The 25,869-nt window shown below is 43.1% G+C and overlaps 1 protein-coding gene across 1 annotated transcript in view; it reads left to right on the top strand.

Annotated features, from left to right (window-relative positions):
• Positions 1-338: 338 nt before the first annotated feature.
• The window catches only part of LOC123752155 (uncharacterized), a 395,436-nt gene continuing 369,905 nt past the window's right edge, over positions 339-25,869 (top strand). The window contains exons 1-2 of the mRNA XM_069332176.1: positions 339-402; positions 21,023-21,687. Coding sequence (XP_069188277.1) covers positions 21,186-21,687 — 502 coding nt within the window. The 5' untranslated portion in view covers positions 339-402; positions 21,023-21,185. The remainder of the gene's footprint in view (positions 403-21,022; positions 21,688-25,869) is intronic.

Genomic DNA, 25,869 nt, shown 5'->3' with positions numbered 1-25,869 from the left:
TACCAGTAACAGTGTGGTACACACACCTCCCAGCGTTGTCTGGTAGTCTAGGAAGGTGTAGAGTGTACCAGTAACAGTGTGGTACACACACCTCCCAGCGTTGTCTGGTAGTCTAGGAAGGTGTTGAGTGTACCAGTAACAGTGTGGTACACACACCTCCCAGCGTTGTCTGGTAGTCTAGGAAGGTGTAGAGTGTACCAGTAACAGTGTGGTACACATTCAGCTGGGATTAATGAGGGCGTGATAATCTACAACGGAAGACGCCTTTTTTTTTTCTTGTGTGCCTGGTGACATGAAACATTCGGTATGCTTTTTTGGCCACCAGTGTTGTTATCACTCGTGTACCGTTACCACAGGTTTACGGTGGCCTCAGTGGTTGTACTTCGTGCACCGTTATCACAGGTTTACACTGGTCTAAGGGGTTGTGACTCGCGTACCGTTATCACAGGTTTACAGTTGACACAGTGGTTGTGGCTCGTGTGCCGTTATTGATAAGATTACAGAGGAGTCAGTGGTTGTACCTCACGTACCGTTATCACAGGTTTACAGTGGCTTCAGGGGTTGTGTCTCGTGTACAGTAATTCACAGGGTTACAGTGACCTTAGTGATTGTGGCTCGTGTACCGTTATCACAGGTTTACAATGACTTTATGGGTTTTGACTCGTGTACCGTTAAGTGGTCTTCCTTATGGCTCCAGTGTGGTGTCACTGGAGCTGTATATTACCATAATTCACTGAGACGCCTGAGTCGATGAACACATTTTATAATATTTAGTGTGATGTGATCTCGGGTACAATATAGTGTGACTTACCATTGTGAACAGTAAATTTTGTGTCCTTATGGCACTTGCCAGTGTGTGATTACCAGGACCTCTGCTCTGTATTAGCGTCGGCTCTGACCATCCCCCAGCTCTTGACACCACCACCACCAGCCCCCAGCTCTTGACACCACCACCGCCAGCCTCCAGCTCTTGACACCACCACCACCATCCTCCAGCTCTTGACACCACCACCACCAGCCCCCAGCTCTTGACACCACCACCACCAGCCCCCAGCTCTTGACACCACCACCACCAGCCCCCAGCTCTTGACACCACCACCACCATCCTCCAGCTCTTGACACCACCACCACCAGCCCCCAGCTCTTGACACCACCACCACCAGCCCCCAGCTCTTGACACCACCACCACCAGCCCCCAGCTCTTGACACCACCACCACCATCCTCCAGCTCTTGACACCACCACCACCAGCCCCCAGCTCTTGACACCACCACCACCATCCTCCAGCTCTTGACACCACCACCACCAGCCCCCAGCTCTTGACACCACCACCACCAGCCTCCAGCTCTTGACACCACCACCACCAGCCTCCAGCTCTTGACACCACCACCACCAGCCTCCAGCTCTTGACACCACCACCACCAGCCTCCAGCTCTTGACACCACTACCACCAGCCTCCAGCTCTTGACACCACCACCACCAGCCTCCAGCTCTTGACACCACCACCACCAGCCTCCAGCTCTTGACACCACCACCACCAGCCTCCAGCTCTTGACACCACCACCACCAGCCTCCAGCTCTTGACACCACTACCACCAGCCTCCAGCTCTTGACACCACCACCACCAGCCTCCAGCTCTTGACACCACCACCACCAGCCTCCAGCTCTTGACACCACCACCACCAGCCTCCAGCTCTTGACACTACCACCACCAGCCCCCAGCTCTTGACACCACCACCACCAGCCTCCAGCTCTTGACACCACCACCACCAGCCTCCAGCTCTTGACACCACCACCACCAGCCTCCAGCTCTTGACACCACCACCACCAGCCTCCAGCTCTTGACACCACCACCACCAGCCTCCAGCTCTTGACACCACCACCACCAGCCTCCAGCTCTTGACACCACCACCACCAGCCTCCAGCTCTTGACACCACCACCACCAGCCTCCAGCTCTTGACACCACCACCACCAGCCTCCAGCTCTTGACACCACCACCACCAGCCTCCAGCTCTTGACACCACCACCACCAGCCTCCAGCTCTCTAATCCACCACCGCCAGCCTCCAGCTCTTGACTTCACCACCTCCAGCCTCCAGCTCTTGACACCACCTCCACTAGCCACCAGCTCTTGACACCACCACCACCAGCCTCCAGCTCTTGGCACCACCACCACCAGCCTCCAGCTCTTGACACCACCACCACCAGCCTCCAGCTCTTGACACCACCACCACCAGCCTCCAGCTCTTGACACCACCACCACCAGCCTCCAGCTCTCTAATCCACCACCGCCAGCCTCCAGCTCTTGACTTCACCACCTCCAGCCTCCAGCTCTTGACACCACCACCACCAGCCTCCAGCTCTTGACACTACCACCACCAGCCCCCAGCTCTTGACACCACCACCACCAGCCTCCAGCTCTTGACACCACCACCACCAGCCTCCAGCTCTTGACACCACCACCACCAGCCTCCAGCTCTTGACACCACCACCACCAGCCTCCAGCTCTTGACACCACCACCACCTGCCTCCAGCTCTTGACACCACCTCCGCTAGCCACCAGCTCTTGACATCACCGCCACCAGTCTCCAGCTCTTGACACCACCTCCAGTCTCCAGCTCTTGACACCACCACCGCTTGACTGCAGCTCTTGTCATAACTGCCAGCCTCCAGCTCATGACACCACCACCGCCAGCCTCCAGCTCTTGACACCACCACCACCAGCCTCCAGCTCTTGACACCACCACCGCCAGCTTCCAGCTCTTGACACCACCACCACCAGCCTCCAGCTCTTGACACTACCACCACCAGCCTCCAGCTCTTGACACCACCACCACCAGCCTCCAGCTCTTGACACTACCACCACCAGCCTCCAGCTCTTGACACCACCACCACCAGCCTCCAGCTCTTGACACCAATACCACCAGCCTCCAGCTCTTGACACGACAACCACCACCAGCCTCCATCTCTTGACACCACCACCACCAGCCTCCAGCTCTTGACACCACCACCACCAGCCTCCAGCTCTTGACACCACCACCACCACCAGCCTCCAGCTCTTGACACCACCACCACCAGCCTCCAGCTCTTGACTTCACCACCACCAGTCTCCAGCTCTTGACACCACCACCACCAGCCTCCAGCTCTTGACACCACCACCACCACCAGCCTCCAGCTCTTGACACCACCACCACCAGCCTCCAGCTTTTGACTTCACTACCACCAGTCTCCAGCTCTTGACATCAAAATCGTCAGACTGCTGCTCTTGACATTACCGCCATTCTCCAGCTCCTGACAACACCACCGCCAGCTTCCAGCTCTTGACACCACTACTACTAGTCTCCAGCTCTTGACATCAACGCCAGTCTCCAGTTCTTGACACCACTACCGCCAGCCTCCAGCTCTTGACCACTCAGGAAGCCTCCATCTCTTGACACCACCGCCAGCCTGCAGCACTTGACACCACCATCGCGAGTTTTCAGCTTTTGACTCCATCGCTAGCCTCCTGCTCTTGACACCACCACCGCCAGCCTCCTGCTCTTGACACCACCACCGCCAGCCTCCTGCTCTTGACACCACCACCGCCAGCCTCCTGCTCTTGACACCACCACCGCCAGCCTCCTGCTCTTGACACCACCACCGCCAGCATCCTGCTCTTGACACCACATCCGCCAGCCTCTTGCTCTTGACACCACCACCGCTAGTCTCCAGCTCTTGACACCACCACCGCTAGTCTCCAGGTCTTGACACCACCACCGCCAGACTCTAGCTCTTGACACCATCACCGCTAGCCACCGGCTCTGACACCTGCGACAACCTCCAACTTTTGACAACACCGGCAGCATCCAGCTCCTGATATCATCAATGTTAGCGTCCAGCTCTTGACACCACATCCGCCAGCCTGCAGTTCTTGACACCACCACCACCAGCCTTCAGCTCTTGACACCACCACCGCCAGCCTGCAGCTCATGACACCACCACCGCCAGCCTGCAGCTCTTGACACCACTACCGCCAACCTGCAGCTCTTGACACCACCACCGCCAGCCTGCAGCTCTTGACACCACCACCGCCAACCTGCAGCTCTTGACACCACCACCACCAGCCTGCAGCTCTTGACACCACCACCGCAAGCCTGCAGCTCATGACACCACCACCGCCAACCTCCAGCTTTTGACACCACCACCGCCAACCTCCAGCTTTTGACACCAACGCCAGCCTCCAGCTCTTGACACCAACGCCAGCCTCCAGCTCTTGACACCAACGCCAGCCTCCAGCTCTTGACACCTCTACTGCCAGTCTCCAGCTCTTGACATCACCACCAGTCTCCAGCTCTTGGCACCACCACCGCCAGACTCCAGCTCTTGACACTACCACCACCAGCCTCCAGCTCTTGACACCACGACCGCCAGCCTCCAGCTCTTGACACCACGACCGCCAGCCTCCAGTTCTTGACACCACCACCGCCAGCCTCCAGCTCTTGACACCACCACCGCCAACCTCCAGCTTTTGACACCACCACCGCCAACCTCCAGCTTTTGACACCACCACCACCAACCTCCAGCTTTTGACACCACCGTCAGCCTCCAGCTCTTGACACCAACGCCAGCCTCCAGCTCTTGACACCAACGCCAGCCTCCAGCTCTTGACACCAACGCCAGCCTCCAGCTCTTGACACCAACGCCAGCCTCCAGCTCTTGACACCTCTACTACCAGTCTCCAGTTTTTGACATCACCACCAGTCTCCAGCTCTTGACACCACCACCATCCTCCAGCTCTTTACTCCGCCGAGAGCCTCCTGCTCTTCACTACTAAAAGGAAGTCTGCAATAACCCAATAAATTATATATTTAAAATGCTTTTATATAGAAATATCAACAGGATAATATTTACCTCCAAGTGTGAAGCGTCAAATGGAGGTCATAATGTACAAACCTATCTCTGGCAATAATAAACTTTCATAAGGAGTCAGTTTATGGGTAAAAAATGTCAAAACATATCTGCAGAATACAAGCTATTATTAATTATCATCATATATTGATTTCCCTAATTGGTAATGATAGGTAATGTACCCGGGTCCTGCCCGTACCATGCCCACACTCATGCCTTGTAGTGATCCTCCTGACTAATAAATCACAGCATTGTTGATCACGTATCCTTTGGAAGTGTATGTGGAACTCTCTTTTGCATACAGTGAGAGGCCGGCCAGTTATTCTCCTTATGTGTAGCGGAAGTGATTCAAACAGTCTTTGGCCATTGATGTTAATGAGTTCACTCTCAGCATTCCTATTGCACTTTTTCTTTTCAACTGGTCTATTCTAAACTTCTTGCCATACCTCATGGTCTAACATAGTGTTATTTCCGTGTGATGATTTGGAACTTGTCCTGATATTTTCCAAATGCAAATTATTGTGAATCAATTGTGTAATTGGGATGTTTTATTGAGTGGATTCTAGCAGTAAAAGATCTTTTCACACTCTCCAGGTCAGCAATTTCTCCGCCTTTTAAAGAGGTTTTAGTGTGCAACAATATTCCATTCTGTAGAGCACTAATGTCTTGAAAAGTATAATCATTGTTATGTATCCATTGTTTGAAAAGTTCTTGTAACCCGTCATTTTTATTGCAGATGTGACAGCTACTTTTTGATGTTCTTTAAAGGAAAGATCTTCCTACAAGAGCACTCCCAGCTTTTTTGCTTTGCTTTTTCATTCTATTCTAGCAGTACCCGGCCACGCGTTGCTGTGGCTCAGCAACGCATGTGCGTTGCTGAGCCACAGCAACCCTCCCTGTTCCCTGCCCTGAAAAAGTCCCTGTCTTCTCTGAAAAAAATATATATAATTTATTAAAGTTGGGAACCCAGTTACTTGTTTATCATATAGAGCAATGATTCTTTTCAAAGTCAAACTCATTAGCGAGCATGTCCTCATCATCAGGGTACCAATAGTGGTTTCATCTGTAGCACGCCTCATTCTTTCACTTTATCCGAGGATTTTAGGGTGATCATTGCTATATGTATCAACATGCCGAGGTGAGCTATAACTTTGTGTCTTGTTGAAGAGGCCATTTGTTGCCAATCAATAGCAAATTCTTTGAAAAATATATAAAATAATGAACTTAAACTCTGTCAACGGCAGACTGAAGACTCAAAATTTCTTAAATTGTAAATTGCTAAAACTGACAGACTTAAAATCTGTCAACTGAACAGACAACAAATTTTGGTAAAAGGTATTTTGCTTATTAAAGTCAGTGTACCGAATTGAAAAAGACAAAAACTAAATTTTAAATGTTTACCCCTCTCATATATAAACCAGTGTTGAATATAATTAAATACCCTTAATGATGGGTCTTTGGTGCCTGCTGCCTGTAAAACTCCACCCAATTCAATCCATGGTAAATACTTGCAAGTCATACATTACTCTAGTAGGGACCAGAGGCCCTTTGGCTGCGCAAGGGATTTTATCATGCATCGCCTAGGTGCACATAAAATATAATGCTCTGAAAAAATTATTTGTTCTTTTGACGTCATTAATTAGCATACAGGAAGATGAAAATATAAATAAAATGTCTCTTATCTCTTCTGGTTTAGCCGCAGTGGGCAGGAGAAAATGCATTTTTTCAGTACAAATGAGGTGAGGTGCCACACGGGTTAAACTATATTAATTGTTCCTCGCTTTACTTACATAGTTTTTTGTTCTAACAAGTTGTATTGATGTGTTCGCAATAACTTATTACATTTTCAAAGACTTTAGTTTACACACACAACTGTAACCTGTAAAGAAGTAAATTTGTCCATACTCATACTCGCATTTGGGTGAGGTGATATAGTACAACAGTTTTGGATGAGGTGAACAAACTTGAGTCACACACAAAACAAAACAAGAAACTATGGGTATTAATTGGATAGGAGAACATAAGAATGGAAGTAACTGCAGAGGGTATATTGGCTCATACTTCCTCTTGATGCTTCTATATTGGAGCGGAGTCTTGAAGAGGGTAGAATATAGTTGTGCATTAATTGGATGTTGATTGCTGGTGTTGACTTCTTGATGTGTAGTGCCTCGCATATGTCGAGCCTCCTGCTATCGCTGCATCTATCGATGATTTCTGTGTTGTCTGTTAAGACTTCTATGGTGATGGTCTGCTTAAGGGAAGAGATTATATGGAGCCCTGTTGTTTATGCATTGTTAATCGCCTTGAAAGAGAAGTTGTTGTCTTGCCTATATACTGAGTTATTTGGGGCTTACAGTACCCAAGTGGGCACTTAAGGGCATAGACGACGTTGGTTTCCTTCAAGGCGTTATGCTTTGAGTATGGAGAGTTTTTCATGAGTAGGTTGGCCGTTTTTTCGGCCAACGGCCAAAAAAATATGTGTATATATGTTTATATATATATATATATATATATATATATATATATATATATATATATATATATATATATATATATATATATATATATATATATATACATATATATGTCGCACCTAGTAGCCAGAACGCGTTTCTCAGCCTACTATGCAAGGCCCGATTTGCCTAATAGGAAGAGTGATTTTCTTTATTTTCAAAAAATTATTTCCAATTAGTTTATTTGAATTTTTATTATTATATTATATTAAGAACATAAATTATTGACTTTATTGAGTTAGTTTGGTTAGGTTAAGTTAGGTTAGGTCAGGTTAGGTAAGGTTGGTTAGGTTCGGTCATTTATCTCCATTAGTTTTAACTCAAATTAAAAAAAAATAACTCATACATAATGAAATGGATAGCTTTATCATTTCATAAGCAAAAAATATTGAAAAATTAATAAATTCAGGGAAATTTGGCTTATTAGGCAAATCGGGCCTTGCATAGTAGGCCGAGTACGACGTTCTGGCTACTAGGTACAACATATATATATATATATATATATATATATATATATATATATATATATATATATATATATATATATATATATATATATATATATATATATATATATATATATGTCGTACCTAGTAGCCAGAACGCACGTCTCAGCCTACTATGCAAGGCCCAATTTGCCTAATAAGCCAAGTTTTTATGAATTAATATGTTACCATGTTAACCATGTTAACAACCTCACAAATCTTCACACCTTCTGAACAGCTTTCTCCAACAGCAGAACGCTCACCAATAAGGAACAAGAGAATGAACAGAAGAAAGTGAGATTCAGGGCAATGTACACAAACATAGATGGGATTATAAACAAAACAATTTAACTTGGAGAATAGGCACTAGAAGAAAACCTAGATATAATAACACTCACAGAAACAAAGCTAACGAAAACCGTAACAAATGCAGTGTGGCCACAGGACTACTGTGTAACAGTTGCATATTGTAACACAGTAATGAGGAATGAGAGCAAAGGAAGAGGAGGGGTGTAGCTCTGCTGATAAGAAAAGGATGGAGTATTGAAGAGATGTTTATTCAGGGCTGTGAAGATTTCAGTGACTACATAACAGGTACCATAGTAATTGGAGGACAACAAATTATATTAGTAGTCACATATAACCCACCACCAAACGACAAAAGACCCCCAGACAGGAATATGACAGAAACAACATGGCCACCATTAACATAATAGAAAGAGCAGTTTTTGTCACTAGCAGGAACGGATCCAGACTACTAATCATGTGAAACTTCAACCATGGGAAGATAGATTGGGAGAACAGAGACCCACATGGAGGACCAGACACATGGAGAGCTAAGCTGCTGGACGTGGCAATAAAAAAAATTTCTAAGCTACACATCAAGGGACCAATAAGAATTTGAGGATAGGGTGAACCGACTATACTTGATCTGATATTTACCCTAAATGAGTCGGATATAAGGAAAGTTAAATTTGAATCCGCACTTGGGAATGAGTGATAATAGTGTATTGATCTTTAAGTACCTGGTAGAGATAGGATTTATCTCCCCAAAAAAGAACTAGGATACAAAGGGCTGGCGTACCGAAAGGGAAATTATGAGGTGATGAGAAAATTCCTTAGGGATATACCAAGGGACACAGAACTCAGAACTAAGTCAATACAAGACATGATGGATAATGTCACCCAAAAGTGTTAGGAGGCAGTAAACAAATTTATCCCGGCCCAAACGGAAACAACTGAGAAGCAAAAGAAGAATCCGTGGTTAACAGGGCATGTATGGAAGCAAAGGAACTGAACAAAAGGGGGTGGAGGAACATCAGAAATATCAGAACACCAGAAAGCATAGGGAGTTACCAGAGAACCAGGAAGGAGTATGTTAGTGTGAGAAGAGAAGCTAATAAAAATTACAAAAATGATATAGCTAATAAAGTGAAGACTGAACCAAAACTACTCCACAGTCACATCAGGAGGAAAACAACAACGAGGAACAAGTGATGAAACTTAGAACAGGTGAGGACAGGTACACAGAGAATGACAAAGAGGTGTGTGAAGAATTCAACAAGAGGTTCCAGAAGGTCTTCACAATAGAACAAGGAGAGGTCACTGCGCAAGGAGAGGTGGAAGTAACCCAGGAGGCCTTGGAAGGGTTCGAAATTACAAGAGATGAGGTCAAGAGGCATTTGTTGGATCTGGACGTGAGAAAGGCTGTTGGCACGGACGGAATCTCACCATTGGTATTGAAAGAGGGTGCAGAAGCACTTTGCTTTCTCCAAAGTGTATAGTAGGTCACTGGAGATGGGAGATCTACCAGAAAAATGGAAGACGGCTAATGTAGTCCCAATATAGAAAAAGGTTGACAGACAAGAGGCACTGAACTACAGTCCGGTGTCCTTAACTTGTTTACCATGCAAGGTGATGGAGAAGATCGTGAGAAAAAACCTGGTAACACATTTGGAGGAAAGGGACTTCATGTCAACCCATCATCATGGGTTCAGGGAGGGTAAATCTTGTCTTACTGGCTTAATAGAATTCTACGGTCAGGTGAGAAAAATTAAGCAAGAAATAGAAGGATGGGCGGACCGCATTTTCTTGGACTGTCGGAAAGCCTTTGACACAATTTTCCATAAGAGGCTGATGGATAAGCTGGAGAAACAGGCAGGAGAAGTTGATAGTGTGCTCCAGTGGATAAGGGAGTACCTAAGCAATAGGAAGCTGGGAGTTACAGTGAGGGGTGAGACCTCAAAATGGTGTGAAGTCACCAGTGGAGTCCCACAGTGCTTTGTATTTGGACCTATTGTGTTTCTGATATACGTAAATGATCTCCTAGAGGGAATAGGCTCATGCCTCTCAATTTTTGCTGATGACGTCAAAATTATGAGAAGGATTAAGACAGAAGAGGACAGCTTGAGGCTTCAAGAAGACCTAGACAAGCTGAAGGAATGGTCGAACAAATAGTTGTTAGAGTTTAACCCATGCAAATGTAATGTAATGAAGATAGATGTAAGAAGCAGGAGACTAGATATAATATATCATTTGGGAGAAGAAATACTGCAAGAGTCAGAGAGAGAGAAAGACTTGGGAGTTGATATCACGCCAGACCTGTCCCCCTGAAGCCCATATCAAGTAAATAACATGCAGCATATGCCAGGTTGGCTAACATAAGAACGGCCTTTAGAAACTTGTGTAAGGAATCATTCAGAGCTTTGTATACCACATATGTCAGACCAATCCTGGAGTATGCAGCTCCAGCATGGAGTCCATATCTAGTCAAGCGTAAGACTAAAATGGAAAAGCTTCAAAGATTTGCCAGCAGACTATTACCTGAACTGAGGGGTATGAGCTACGAGGAGAGACTACAGGAATTAAACCTCACGTCGCTGGAAGACAAAAGAGTTAGGGGAGACATGATCACCACATACAAGTTTCTCAGAGGAATTGATAGGTTAGATAAAGACAGACTATTTAACACAAGGGACACACACACTAGGGGACACAGGTGGAAATTGAGTGCCCAAATGAACCAAAGAGACATTAGGAGAAACTTTTTTTTCAGTGTCAGAGTAGTAGACAAATGGAATGCATTAGGAAGTGATGGGGTTGAGGCAGACTCCATACACAGTTTCAAATGCAGATATGATAGAACCCAATAGACTCAGGAACGTGTACACCAGTTGATTGACAGTTGAGAGGTGGGACCAAAGAATCTGAGCTCAATCCCGCAAGCACAACTAGGTAAATACAACTAGGTAATTACTCACACACACACAACAGCGACCAGTGGTTGCTGGTGGCAAGTGGAGTGGACGGCACGGTGGACACGTAATCATGTGGACCGGGGTTCGATTCCCGGGGCCGGCGAGAAACAAAATGGGCAGGCATAGGAGCATCTTTCACCCTGATGCCCCTGTTACCTAGCAGTAAATAGGTACCTTGGAGTTAGACAGCTGTTATGGGCTGCTACTTGCGGGTGTGTGTGTTTGTGTGAGTGTGGAAGAAAACAAAACAAGTTGATTGGTTGACATGGCAGAAGCAGGCCGAAAGAGCCAGAGCTCAAATCGCGCAAGCACAACTAGGTGAATACAACTAGGTGAATACACTTTTCTGCCTTTGATACAGTGCCGCACAGGAGACTGCTATTCAAACTTGAGAGGTAGGCGGGAGCAAGTGAAAAGGCCCTAGCATCGGTAAGGTACTATCTAACAAAAAGGAGCCAGAGAGTAACGGTAAAGGGCTAGAAGTGGACTGGCAAAAAGCAACGAGTGGAGTACCCTAAGGGTCGGTGCTAGGACCAGTTCTATTTCTAATATACGTAAATAACATATTTACAGGAGTCGATGTAAATGGAGTCCTATATGTCCATGTTCGCGGATGACGCAAAATTAATGAGAAGAGTTGTGACAGACGAGGATTGTAGGATCCTCAAAGTTGACTTGAACAGGCTGCAGAAATGGTCGGAGACATTGCCACTTGAGTTCAACATGAGCAAATGTAAAGTTATGGAAATGGGATTAGGTGACAGGAGACCAAAGGAACTGTGCACAAAGAAGGGAAACTTTCTACCTGTGACGATTCAAGAAAGAGACCTGGGAGAGGACGTAACATCTTAGCTAACTCCTGAGGCACATAATAATGGGGGATATAAATGGAGATATAAACAGCAGCATCCTTTACACTGTCAAAATTTTGAACATCATTCAGAAACCTAAGTAAGGAAGAATTTAGGGCACTTTTCACTGCCTATGTGAGACCAGTATTAGAGTATGCCGCGTCATCATGGTTTCCCCACTTGAAGAAGGAAGGAAGGAATTATAAGGGGAAAGGACCAAGCCATTACGACTATATAACACTGGGAAGGGGACAGGATAAGGATTTGAGATGGGACGGGGGAAAGGAATGGTAATACATAAGGAAACTGGATAAGGTTCAGAAGTTTGCGACGAGGATAGTCCTACAGTTACGAGGGAAGAAGAGCGCCTGAAGGAATTGAACCTGACTACACTAGAACAAAGGATGGTAGATGGGGATATGATAAGAATATATAAAATACTCAGGAAGATTGACAGAGTGGAAATAGACGAAATGTTCACATGAAGTACTAACAGAACAAAGGGACATGGGGGGGGGGGGAATCTGGAAACTCAGATGAGTTACAGAGATGTTAGGAAGTTTTCTTTTAGCATGAGAGTAGTGGAAAAATGGAATGAACTTAAGGAGCAGGTTGTGGAAGCAAACTAAATTTATAATTTTAAAAGAAGATATGACAGAGAAATAGGACCTTGCTATAATCAACTGATGGCTAGATAGGTGGGATTCAAGAATCAATGCTCGATCTTACAGGCATAAATAGGTGAGTACAGAATAAATGATTGCAGGTAATTGAAAATACATAAATTAAGCATCATAAAAACGTTATTAGCTCGTTTGCTAATACGGAGTAAGATAGCGCTGACTGAAATTAACGTATTTTAAGTGCTCAAAAAGGACTTCATATATATAGTTACAGTGTCACCTTTCTACGAACAATTAAAAATGTTTGAATAACGTTTTTTGTTTAATAAATTGAATGCTGTGTGTCTGACGACCTCCATAATAACACGCTGACACTTGCTCCAGTCACTGTCCCTTTAGTTTGGCAGTAAGCCTTGCTTACTAAAATCGTGTGAATCTACAGCTAACTGTAATGTTAGTGGTGAATAATCCCCAACACCCACTGTATTGTTATGACCACCTACCACTCTTTGTAATGTGAATACCCCACCACAACTGTAATATAACGACCCCGACCACCCACTGTAATGACATGACCCCACCTTCCATAGTAATGAACTGACCCACACCCACTAATGAAATGGTCCCGACCACCCACTAATGTAATGACCACACCTTCCCGTTAATGTTTTGACCTTTACCACTCATTGTTATGTAATGACCCTCTCTACCCACTGTATTGTATTGACCCCCCAACCATCCTCTAAAATGCAATGATATTCTGTAACATACTTTTATATAATGACCCCATCATCCACTGTAATGTAATGACCCATATCTCACTCACCATAATGTAATAATCTCAACAACCCTGTGTAATGACCCGTACCACCCTCTGCGATGTATTGAAGGATACCACCCACTGTTATGTAATAATCTCAACCATCCACTACAATGCAATGAACTCTACCACTCTCTGTAATGTAATAATCTCAACCACCCACTGTAATGTAGTGAACCCTTCCAACCACTAAAATTTAATAATCTCATCTACCCAATGCAATGTAATGACAGCTGCCACACCCTGTAATGTAATAAACTTGATCACCCATTGCAAAGTAATTAACCCTAACACCCACAGTAATGTAATGAACCCTTCGACTCACTGTAATGTAATCATTTCAGCCATCCACTGTAATATAAAGAACCCTACCACCCACTGTAACATAATAATCTACACCACTTACTGTAGTGTAATGAACCTTACTACGCACTGAAATGTAATAATCTCAAACACTCACTGTAATGTAATGAACCCAACCACTCTCTGCAATGTAATAATCTCAATCATTCACTATACTGTAATGAACCCTACCATACACTGTAATGTAATAATCTCAACCACCCACTGTAATGTAATGAACCCTACTACTCTCTGTAATGCAATAATCTCAACCATTCACTGGTATGTAATTAAAACTACCAATTATTGTAATGTAATGAAACCTACCACACTCTGTAATGTAATAATATCAACTCAATCAAAACGTACTAGACTTTGAAAGAAAAATTGAAAACATGCCCATGCACTTGGCCCCGGGTCCAGATTCATGGAATTTTTATTTATAAAGAAATGCAAAGTGCCGGTAGCACAGGCACTCAGTATAGTGTGAAGGAAGAGCTTGGACACGGGGGAGATACCAGATGCACTTAAAGTAGCAGACATTGCCCCTCTACACAAGAGAGGGAGCAAAGCATTGGCAAAGAATTATAGACCAGTTGCACTAACGTCGCACTTAATAGAAGTATTTGAGAGAGTGATTAAGAGTCAGGTCACCAATCTCCTTGAGACCAATGACCTTCACAACCCAGGCCAATATGGATTTCGAGCGGGAAGATCGTGCCTCTCACAGCTACTTGAGCACTACGACAAAGTCACTGAGGCATTAGAAGAATAACAGAATACTGATGTGATATACACGGACATCTCAAAGGCTTTCGATAAATGTGACCATGAAGTGATAGCACTCAAATTGAGGTCAATGGGAATAACCGGTAAAGTAGGACGCTGGATACTCAGTATTCTGTTAAACAGGACTCAGCGAGTAACAATTACCCATATTAAATCGAGTCCAAGCGCAGTTAAAAGCTCTGTACGTCAGGGTACAGTCCTTGCACCGCTGCTTTTCCTTATTCTCATATCAGATATAAACAAAAATACAAGTCACAGCTTCGTATCATCCTATTGAGAATGACACAAAAATCGGTATGAAAATGACCTCGGCTGAGGACATTGAAAAACTTCAAGCTTATATTAATAAAGTTTTCGACCGGGCAACAGAAAATAACATGATGTTTAACAGTGATAAATTCCAGGTACTCAGGTACGGTCATCACAATTGACTTGAGAACGGTCCAGGACGGACCGGAACGTCGTTGTCCCTTCACTTTCTAGTGTGTGGTCTGGTCAACATTGGCCTTGAGCTTTGTTGATGGTGATTGCAAACGCCAATTGAATTGGGAATTACAATCTCTTAAATTGAAATGGCAAATCCGTTGAAATCATAGGAATGTGAGGAATGAGGACATCTTCACCTTTGAAAGGTCCTGTCAAGATTGTTGCTTCTACGACGTTGCTGAATAATTTTTTACTGCAAGCCGCGTGCCATTGCTAAGCTTTGGCTGGTTGATATTTCGTAACACGATAATTGGCACGCCGAATTTTAATTGCAACTCGTTCGGTGGTGGTATCCCTGGCAGATTGAGCGAATTAAAAAATTCAGTTGGATAATTAACCGCTTGATCGGCTTCCACCACAGTGTCGACGGACTTGTATGTGACTGCCACGTTTCCGTTCCCAATTTCCAGAAATTGATGTGAGAATATCTCATCTGATGAGTCGTTTTGCAGTTGGACACGCATATTTGTAGTTAATTTTAACATCTTTACGTGGTGCCACAAAGTAGTGGCAAGTCAGGCCAGCATTTATTGCGTCCGCTGGTGTCGATCGAGGAGTTACAGGTAATGTTTGCCTGAAAAATCCTGCAAGCAATATTAATGCGTTCCCAAATGGTCTGATGTTTCCACGCAAATCTTGCAATGATCGATCAAGAGTTTCGAGCAGTTTTTTGTGGGCCATTGTGCATTCATCCCAAACAATAAGTTTACATTTCTGTAATACTTTTCCCATGCCGGATGCTTTGGAAATGTTGCATGTGGGAGCTTCAATGACCTGCATGTTCAATGGCAATTTCAAAGCCGAAGTAGCAGTTCTTCCACTTGGTAGCAATGTCGCAGCTATTCTGAACGATGCAAGAGCTAAGGTTATGCCATTTTGAGATCGAAATGCTGCCAAAACCAATCTGATTAGAAAGGTTTTACAGTTCCTCCTGACGCATCTAAGAAGATTTCTCGAAACTCGTTATTGACAGTTTGAATTATTTGATCGTAAATGCCTTTTCGCTCAAGCATTAGCTTAAGAATATTTGATTGCACATACGACAACAGATCACCCATGTTATAATTTTGTTCACGACGCAATTCTAGGGTCGACGAAGCAGCAGCAGATCGAATCGGTGATGGCATTCTCAATTGATTAAGAACTTTTTTCGCGATTTCTAAGCACAATTCTTCAATCATTATCAACGCTTCGTTGTAGATTTCTACTGTGAAATTCATGTTCATATTTGAATTTTCCTTGCGTATTCGACGGACAATATCTTCAGCCATGTGCGATTTGTGTTTTTCCCATACTCTGTTGGAGATAAAGGAGAGCCGGTGGTATGATTGCAAACAATGCACGAATTTGATTTGGACGTGACGTGTTAGACGCGTCATTAATGCATACATCCCTGTGTCAGTCGTTCTCCAATAAATTCAGAGCTTGAGTAGGACTACGGAAAGTGGCAAGTATTACGCCACTGACAAATCTCAATTGCTGGAAAGACATTGGACCGGGGAGATCAGAGAGGCAGATGGATCTACAATTTCCTGACTGACAGAACCCAATGTGTAATAGTCAACAAAATAAAATCCAGCCCATCAACCGTGAAGAGCTCAGTCCCCCAGGGTACTGTGCTTGCTCCAGTACTTTTTCTCATCCTCATATCGGACATAGACCAGAACACAACCTATAGCACTGTATCATCCTTTGCAGATGACACTAGGATTTTCATGAGAGTTGGCAACATAGAGGACACGGCAAACCTCCAATCAGATGTAGATCAGGTCTTTCTATGGGCTACAGAAAATAATATGGTATTCAACGAGGATAAGTTTCAGCTCATGCGCTACGGAAAAATTGAAAATATAAAAACAGAAACCACGTACAAAACGCAGGCAAATCATAACATAGAACGAAAAGGCAATGTAAAGGACCTGGGTGTACTCATGTCGGAAGACCTTACCTTTAAAGAACACAATAAAGTAGCCGTCACAACTGCAAGAAAAATGACAGGTTGGATAACAAGAACTTTTCACACTAGAGATGCTATACCGATGATGATACTTTTCAAAACGCTTGTGCTATCTAGAGTGGAGTACTGCTGCACAATGACAGCCCCTTTCAAAGCTGGAGAAATTGCTGACCTAGAGAGCGTGCAGAGATCCTTTACTGCTAGAATCCACTCAGTAAAACATCTAAATTACTGGGACCGACTAAAGAGCCTAAATCTGTACTCCCTTGAGCGCAGGCGGGAGAGATACATAATAATTTACACGTGGAAAATAATTGAGGGGCTGGTCCCAAACCTGCACACAGAAATAACACCACATGAGACCAGAAGACATGGCAGGATGTGCAGAATACCCCCGTTGAAAAGCAGAGGTGCAACAGGTACTCTGAGAGAGAACTCTATCAACATCAGAGGCCCGAGACTGTTCAACACGCTTCCACTACACATAAGGGGCATAACTGGCAAACCCCTCACAGTGTTCAAGAGAGAACTGGATAAGCACCTCCAAAGGATACCTGATCAACCAGGCTGTGACTCATACGTCAGGCTGCGAGCAGCCGCGTCTAACAGCCTGGTTGATCAGTCCAGCAACCAGGAGGCCTGGTCGACGACCGGGCCGCGGGGACACTAAGCCCCGGAAGCACCTCAAGGTAGCCTCAAGGTAGCCAAGGGACATTTACCAACAGCTTGCGAAGAAAGAAGCATTCATCTTGATTGGGGTGCACGGTGTAGAGTCTGCCTATCGTAGTTTGTTTGAATATGCCAGGTTGTCCGTCGACTCGCTCTCCTCGTTTACGTCGTTCAAATGATATTCTACTGGCATTCCATGTGTAATACGTAGGCACTTCCGAATACAGCAGTGTTTTAACAAACGCATCATTTTGACATAACGTGAATAAAGCAGTAAACGTTGTTGAAGCCGGTGGATTCATAGCTGTTTGTTGCACATTTGCAGCTGAGAAATAAACGTGATGTCAATTTTCTTGTTTTCAAAACAAAAACAAAAATACTAACGAAATATTTCAATTCAAATGCCGATCAATCGACACAGCTCAATTTCACCACCAATTGCACTGAAAAATAAGAAGCACAGTTAAAAAACGGAATGAAAAACAATGAAAATGAAACAAATTAGCTATACCCACGAAATGAATGGTATGGTAAAAACACAGCTCAATTGCAACACAATGTCACACAAAATAAGTCAATCAAAATGAAAATAAATAAAAATCTATGAAAATTCAATATATTAATGCAATCGGAAACACTGAAATTGAATCGTAACATATCTTGTATATTGTATGTTGCTATTATGTGCAACAGATGGAGCTGTTTTTAAAAAATACATGTTTTTACCTGTCACAGGGGTGGCATCTATATAGTAGGTATATATAAAGATGCGCCTATCCGAATGCAACGTTGTGTCAAAATTTCAAAGCAATTGGTGAATAACATTCGAAGATTACAGTATATGTTGCCCTTACGTCCAACAGATGGGGCTGTTTAAAAATAAAAGCATGTTTTTTTCCTGTCACAGATGAGGCATGTATATAGTAGACATAAAAAGACGCGCCTATTTGAATGCAACGTTGTATCAAAATTTCAAAGCAATCGGTAAAGAAGATTCGAAGTTTTCCCTCACATGATAAACAAATGAAAAACAACAGTTTAAAAAAAAGCATGTTTTTGTACCATCACAGACGTGACATCTATATAGTATGTATATAAAACCTGCTCGGATGCGAGTGGTACGTTATGTGAAAATTTCAAAGCAATCGGTGAAGTACTTTCGGAGATTTGCGATTTTGAACAAACGAACATTTCCATTTTTATTTATATAAATTATTTGTAGATTGAACGTAAATCTTTTGTAAAGGAAAATTAGACTCATCTATATGACTTACAAACTGAGTACAGTTAAATGGAAATATTTACAGATTACTCAGAAATGAGATAAGATCTGGTATGAAGGAGCAGATGTCTCCCGAGCCTGCCGAAGGCAGGCTCGGTAGACAGTCTGAATCATGGCGGAGGGCGCATGCGGTAGCCGACGGTCCTGATTTTAGAGGGTTACACTGTCAGATATCCAGATAAGCCACAGTTTTTTAATCATTAAATTGCAGGAGACTCTGGAGTAGGTTGAGGAATTACTGAGTTGGGATATATAGAGAGTCCAGGTTCCCTAATACAGAATATTCATATGTGTCTGGTTATTATTACATGTGTGGTTACTCTTTAAACCTACGATTATCAGACCATGGAGTTTGGGTTTAGAGTATTGCTTATGTTATTTGTGAATCGTAAAACATATTGGTGGCTGATCATTATTATATATGTCCGAAGGTACAGTTACTGTCAAAAGTCTCTTTCATGGGTAAGGGGGGTAATAATCTTTGCAGCACTGCTTTCGTGGGTAAGGGGGTGATAAACTCGGCAGCACTTCTTTTCGAGATGCCAAGTTGTTTCAAGAACTTCCACATATTTGCATTATATTGTTGAGGAAAACTGTTCTTTACTGTTAATATTTAAAATTAATTCTTTGATATCATAATTCTTTTTCATGACAAATTAGAGCTTATGTTCAAAGACAATCCAGGAAGCATGTAGCATAAACCGAAGATTCCATATACAACAGTAAATAACCCACATTTAATGAATGAAAGCCCAGATTGCTTGTGTCATAGATTGCGATTGGTCCTATGAATATTAACATTTTAACATGACGATTTAAATATATCCATATAAACCACAACAGATAGTTATATGATGTTATTAAATTATTTTCATTTTATCACCAACTATATAAGAACTGTTTATTTCATTATTGACGTCTAGTAGTTGCATACCAATTTTTTTTTTACTGTGAATATCCTTATTTGTGTTTAAAATTAAGCTGTTTTATTGGCTAAAAAAAGTGCAAAGGTCATCTTAATTTTTGCTGGTATACAGAGGGGGAGTGAGCAAGATAGACCAGTAAAAGCTGGCACTTCAGCCCATCCTCCTAAACAAAGGCCAAAGTCCATTCCATGCACCTAACAAACCCCCTGTTCATGAATGAAATTTACACACGACTCACAACTGATGACGTCCGGGCACTTCCAGAACAAGTGCTTCGCTGACGACTTTTGTTCGAACCACAACGCTGTAAATGCTTCACCCACGTACTACAAATACAAATAATCGTCAACAGAACCTAAACACCTAACATAACATAACCTATGCCTAAATATGCACATTATGCTTTTATATATCAATATTAATTTATACATAAGAAAATTCCGGTTTTGAATGAATAGCTTGTTAAAATGGATGGATGCGTCTGTGAGGTCGACCGCTGGATGGAATGGACTTGGTCTGAGATCGGATTGGGCACTTATATTTTTGACATAAAAAGAAAAATTATTGTTTTAAAATGTGTGCTACGATTATAATAGCTGCATTTTTCCTTTATTATTTGGCAAATTCCCATTTCGTTTTCTAAATTTACTTTCTAAACCAAATCTTCAACCATGATATTGTGACTCATCGTCTGCACCATTACTGTTGCAAGAACTGAACCCTGTGGTATTCCACTCATGATATATCTGCAGTCCAATACATTGTCTCTGATTACTGCCCTCATTTTTCTGTCGATTAATTTTTTTTTAAGCCTTATTAGAACTCTCCCTCTCCCTCTATATCCTTAAGTATGTTCCAGTCTCCAGAACAACCTTTTATGTGTGACACTGCCGAAATCCTTTTTTTGGTCCAGAAAAATACAGTCAACCCAACCATCTATTTCCTTTAAAGTCTATGTGACGCTCATAGAAACTGTAAATTCGTTACACAGGATCTCCCAAATCGAAAAATCATAAATGAGGGTGAGGATTATTTTGGACCCAAAACAAAAATATTAAATAAACACGTAAACTAATTAAGTAGACATTTTAAACATTATCAAATGAGATTATTTACACAATTTTTTTTTCTTACAGTGAAACATCATTATTAAGGAAATATCTGAGACAACAGCAGCTGTGGCAACACCGGGGAAGACAACAGTAGCTGTGACAACACAAGGGAACAGCAGCAGCATCAGAGGAAACAGCAGAACCACCACCAACATACCTAAACTGTATTAATACATCGTAAACAGATATGAGTGAACAGGACTACAATGACCACAGGAAACAACACAAGAAGAAACATGGGAATAACAGGGTCAAGGAGAGGCAGAAGATTTTGGTGATGACTTGTGCTGTGATGTGGCTGTTTATTGTGATGGCTGATACTGTGCCTCATGTCCTCACATTTCCTCTGCTGGCTCTTACTGACCCAGCGGTAGAAGAGTCAGTTCATATTGCCCCTTGGCTTGCTGACGCGGTGCTTGTTGACGCGGTGCCTACTGATCTAGTGTCTACTGACCAGTTGCTGGCTAAATCGATGTCTTCTGACCAGGTCCCTGCTGATTCAGAACATGCAGGCACCACACCTGTCTATCCTACATCTGCTGGTCCTCTTCTTCATGTGGCACCAGTTGACATGCCAGAAATTGATTCCAAACCTACTGACTCTGCACCTGATGACCTTGCACTTGTTGTGCCAGTATCTGCTGACCATATACCCACAATCACATCATCCGCTTACATCGGAACTGAAGGTATGCAATAATTCAGATGTTAATGATCAGTTTCTTCAACATGAAAACCGCCTCAGAATGAATACACAAATTCATTAGGACTCACATACCTGTCACTCACTCAAAAATGAGAACATTTTGACATACATATCTGTCTCACTCAAACACACAACCATTCTCACATACATACACTTAGGAAAGAGTATGACTAAAATGGTGCCCTCCGTTCAATCTTACAATGTTGCATGCAGCTGCAATGTTGCAATCATATAAAATGGGAATGCTGCATGATTACCATATGTTGCAGCATGGAATAACAAGGTAAGAAAAGCGTATGTAGTGAACGAAGTTAAAAGATAAATTCAAAAGTCGGGTTCTAAATTGAAACACCGAGAGTGTTTCATTCAGTTTTCAATTATTTGGGTACAAGTGAACTTTAGCTACACTGTAAGTATGGTTTTCCAACCGTAGATTTTCTTTGCAACATCCTTAGTGGTAAGAATGTGGAGAATGAATAAAGTAAAAAAAAAGTTCAAGGGGAATTCCAAATATTTGATAACGTTGAAAACAAGATCATATAGTAGAACGTTTCCTACTCTGTAATTATGGTTTTGCAATCGTAGATTTGCCTTACAACATGCATTAGGCTTATGTTTGGGTACAAGAAACGTTTAAAGGAAAGTTTTATAACGTGTGGAAATGCATTTCATCGTCACTGCTAGGTCAGTGGAAGGATGATTCAATTTTCCCAATTAACGTACAAGTAAGCCATTACACATTCGTCACTATCAACCCCTGCATTCTTCACCTGTCACATGCACACTTGTCACCTCCTCCTCCCCCTCTACGCTTTATTGTGTAAATAATGTCCATGCATCACTAACCATCCTTACCTAATCTAATTAGATCTATTATATGTATAGCAGAGAGGGAAGAGGGGAGAGGGCGGGGGAGAGAGAGAGAGAGAGAGAGAGGGCAGGAGAGAGAGGGTGGGAGAGAGAGAGAGAGAGAGAGAGAGAGAGAGAGAGAGAGAGAGAGAGAGAGAGAGAGAGAGAGAGAGAGAGAGGGGGAGAGAGAGAGAGAGAGAGAGAGAGAGAGAGAGAGAGAGAGAGAGAGAGAGAGAGAGAGAGAGAGAGAGAGAGAGAGAGAGAGAGAGAGAGAGAGAGAGAGAGAGAGAGAGAGAGAGAGAGAGAGAGAGAGAGAGAGAGAGAGAGAGAGAGAGAGGGGAAATAGAGAGAGAGAAAATAATAATATCGGAATAAGAAAAAATAAGAAAAATCGGAATAAGGAATACCTTTACGAGAGACGGGACAGGAGCGGACAGCTTCCCTGGTGGCAGCATCCTCACGCTCATTTAAAGAGACATCAATATAGCTGGGAACCCAACAAAAATCAACCGAATTAAATTTACTGTGAATAAGTAACAACCAATGCTGGATTTCGACAACCACTGGATGAACCGGATTAAAGGACCCGAAAACCATGAGGACACTACGTGAGTCAACAACAACTACAAAGGAAGATTGACAACGAGAAAGCAGGAGACGAAGAGCATAGAGAATAGCTTAAAGCTCCGCTGTGAAGGTGCTAGTCTCCGGAGGTAAGCGACACATATAAGTGCAATCAGGAAAAACAACAGAGTAGCCATCACCGTCCGCAGACTTAGACCCATCGGTGAAGACGGAAACGGAGCGGGAGTGAGAAGAAAAGTGCTCAAGGAACAGATCACAGAAAAACAGATCACAAGATCTGAGACCATGAACACCCTCACAAGACAAGATCACAGACTGTCACTAGTCGCTTTATTCTAGAAGGTCAGTCCCACTCCCATACTGGTTTTTTATATCCAGAAGAGATTGAAGGACTTTTCGGATAATGTGTATTGGCGATTAGAGCACCATCCTGAAAGAAACGTTCTTCCATCGGCACTGCGTCCCGTTGAGTGTTGTCTGCTGAACGTCGGGCTCTGCTTGCACTACAATGCATTCCAAACAACTCAGTCAGGGCTACCCCTCTAAACAACTAGGCATTGAACATGACAAACCTCCTGAAGATCCTCAAGGAAGTGACAGACGTAACTACCATTGTCAGGAAGGAGTTAATTTTGTATTTTACTTTGATAATGCAATGGACCTAGAACTGATACAGCATCACGACAACAACATTTATACAGTGAATATCCGGACCATCTTCCCACGTCAACTTCTTGCCGTACAACAGTCATCCCCAGCAAACACAAAACGTTGTTGCAATCTCCACAAACGTAAGGGTTATGGGAATGACTCTTAGTGAAAATGGTGCAGAAAGCATCTGAGCAACGTTTAATCAAAAATTTTTACAAATATTTATATATGTATATATTAGTATATTTTGGTAGCAGTTTTTCATGTAAACATATGTTGTTAAATATGACCGAAAAAGTAAGATTAATAATTCTAACACGAATTTTCTCATTATTGCTTATGTTTCTTTTTACTGTTGATGGTAACTGAAAAAATCAATTTTCCAAAATTCATTTTTATTTCTAGTCTGACGCGATGCTTGAACGCGTTTCGTAATAACTTATTACATTTTCAAAGACTTTAGTTTACACACACACAACTGTAACCTGAAAACACTAAATAGAGTTATACTTATGTTATACTTATTAAACAGCTTGACTTATATATGCTTGCATTTGGGTGAGGTGATATGTTGCAACAGTTTTGGATGAGGTGAACAAACTTTTGACCAACACAAGACAGAACACGGAACAATGGGTATTAATTGGAAAAATAAGAGGGAAGAATGGAAGTAACTGCAAAGGGCCTATTGACCCATACTTCCTCTTGATGCTTCTATATTGGTACGGAGTCTTGAAGTGGGTAGAATATAGTTATGCATTAATTAGCTGTTGATTGCTGGCGTTGACTTTTTGATGTGTAGTGCCTCACAGATGTCAAGCCACTTGCTATCGCTGTATCTATCAATGATTTCTGTGTTGTTTGTTAAGACTTCTCTTTTGATGGTCTGGTTTGATGTGGGAAGAGATTATATGTTCCTTAATGGAGCCCTGTTGCTTATGCATTGTTAATCGCTTGGAAAGAGATGTTGTTGTCTTGCCTATATACTGAGTTCTTTGGGGCTTACAGTCCCCAAGTGGGCATTTGAAGGCATAGACGACGTTGGTCTCCTCTAAGGCGTTCTGCTTTGTGTCTGGAGAGTTTTTCTTGAGTAGGTTGGCCGGTTTTTTGGTTTTATAGTAAATAGTCAATTGTATTTTCTGATTTTTGGTTGTAGGGATAACGTTCCTATTAACAATATCATTCAGGACCCTTTCCTCCGTTTTATGAGCTGTGGAAAAGAAGTTCCTGTAAAATAGTTTAATAGGGGGTACAGGTGTGCTCGTTGACTCTTTAGAGGTTGCATGGCGTTTCACCTTTCTTTATATGATGTCTTCAACGAAACCATTGGAGATGCCGTTGTTGACTAGGACCTGCTTTATTCTACAGAGTTCTTCATCGACTTGCGTCCATCCTGAGCTGTGGCTGAGAGCATGGTCGACGTAAGCGTTGACAACACTCCTCTTGTACCTGTCTGGGCAGTCACTGTTGGCATTGAGGCACATTCCTATGTTTGTTTCCTTAGTGTAGACTGCAGTGTGTAAACCTCCGCTCCTTTCCATGATTGTTTCATCTAGAAAGGGCAGCTCCCCATCCTTCTCCATCTCGTAAGTGAAACTCAACACAGAATTCCGCTCGAATGCCTCCTTCAGCTCTTGCAGACGTCTGACATCAGGTACCTGTGTAAAAATGTCGTCAACATATCTGCAGTATATGGCAGGTTTCAAGATCATGTCAACTAAGACCTTCTGTTCGATGGTAGCCATGTAGAAGTTCGCAAACAGTACACCTTGGAGTGAACCCATGGCGACCCCATCTACTTGCTTATACATGTGCCCATCAGGGCTCAAGAAGGGTGACTCTTTAGTACAAGCTTGGAGTAGTTTCCTTAGAATGTTTTCTGGTATGTCAAGAGGAGTACAGGCCGGATTACGATACACTCTGTCCGCTATTATCCCGATTGTTTCATCCACAGGTACGTTGGTAAACAGCGAGTCTGCGTCCAACGAGGCTCTTATCCCTGTGGCCCCTGTTCCCCGCAGTAAGTCAACAAATTCCTTTGGAGACTTCAGGCTGAAAGCACAAGGTACATAAGGAGTCA

The sequence above is a fragment of the Procambarus clarkii genome, chromosome 27 (genome assembly GCF_040958095.1).
Source record: "Procambarus clarkii isolate CNS0578487 chromosome 27, FALCON_Pclarkii_2.0, whole genome shotgun sequence".
Taxonomy (NCBI): Eukaryota; Metazoa; Arthropoda; class Malacostraca; order Decapoda; family Cambaridae; genus Procambarus; species Procambarus clarkii.
This window is presented reverse-complemented; position numbering and strand designations above follow the sequence as displayed.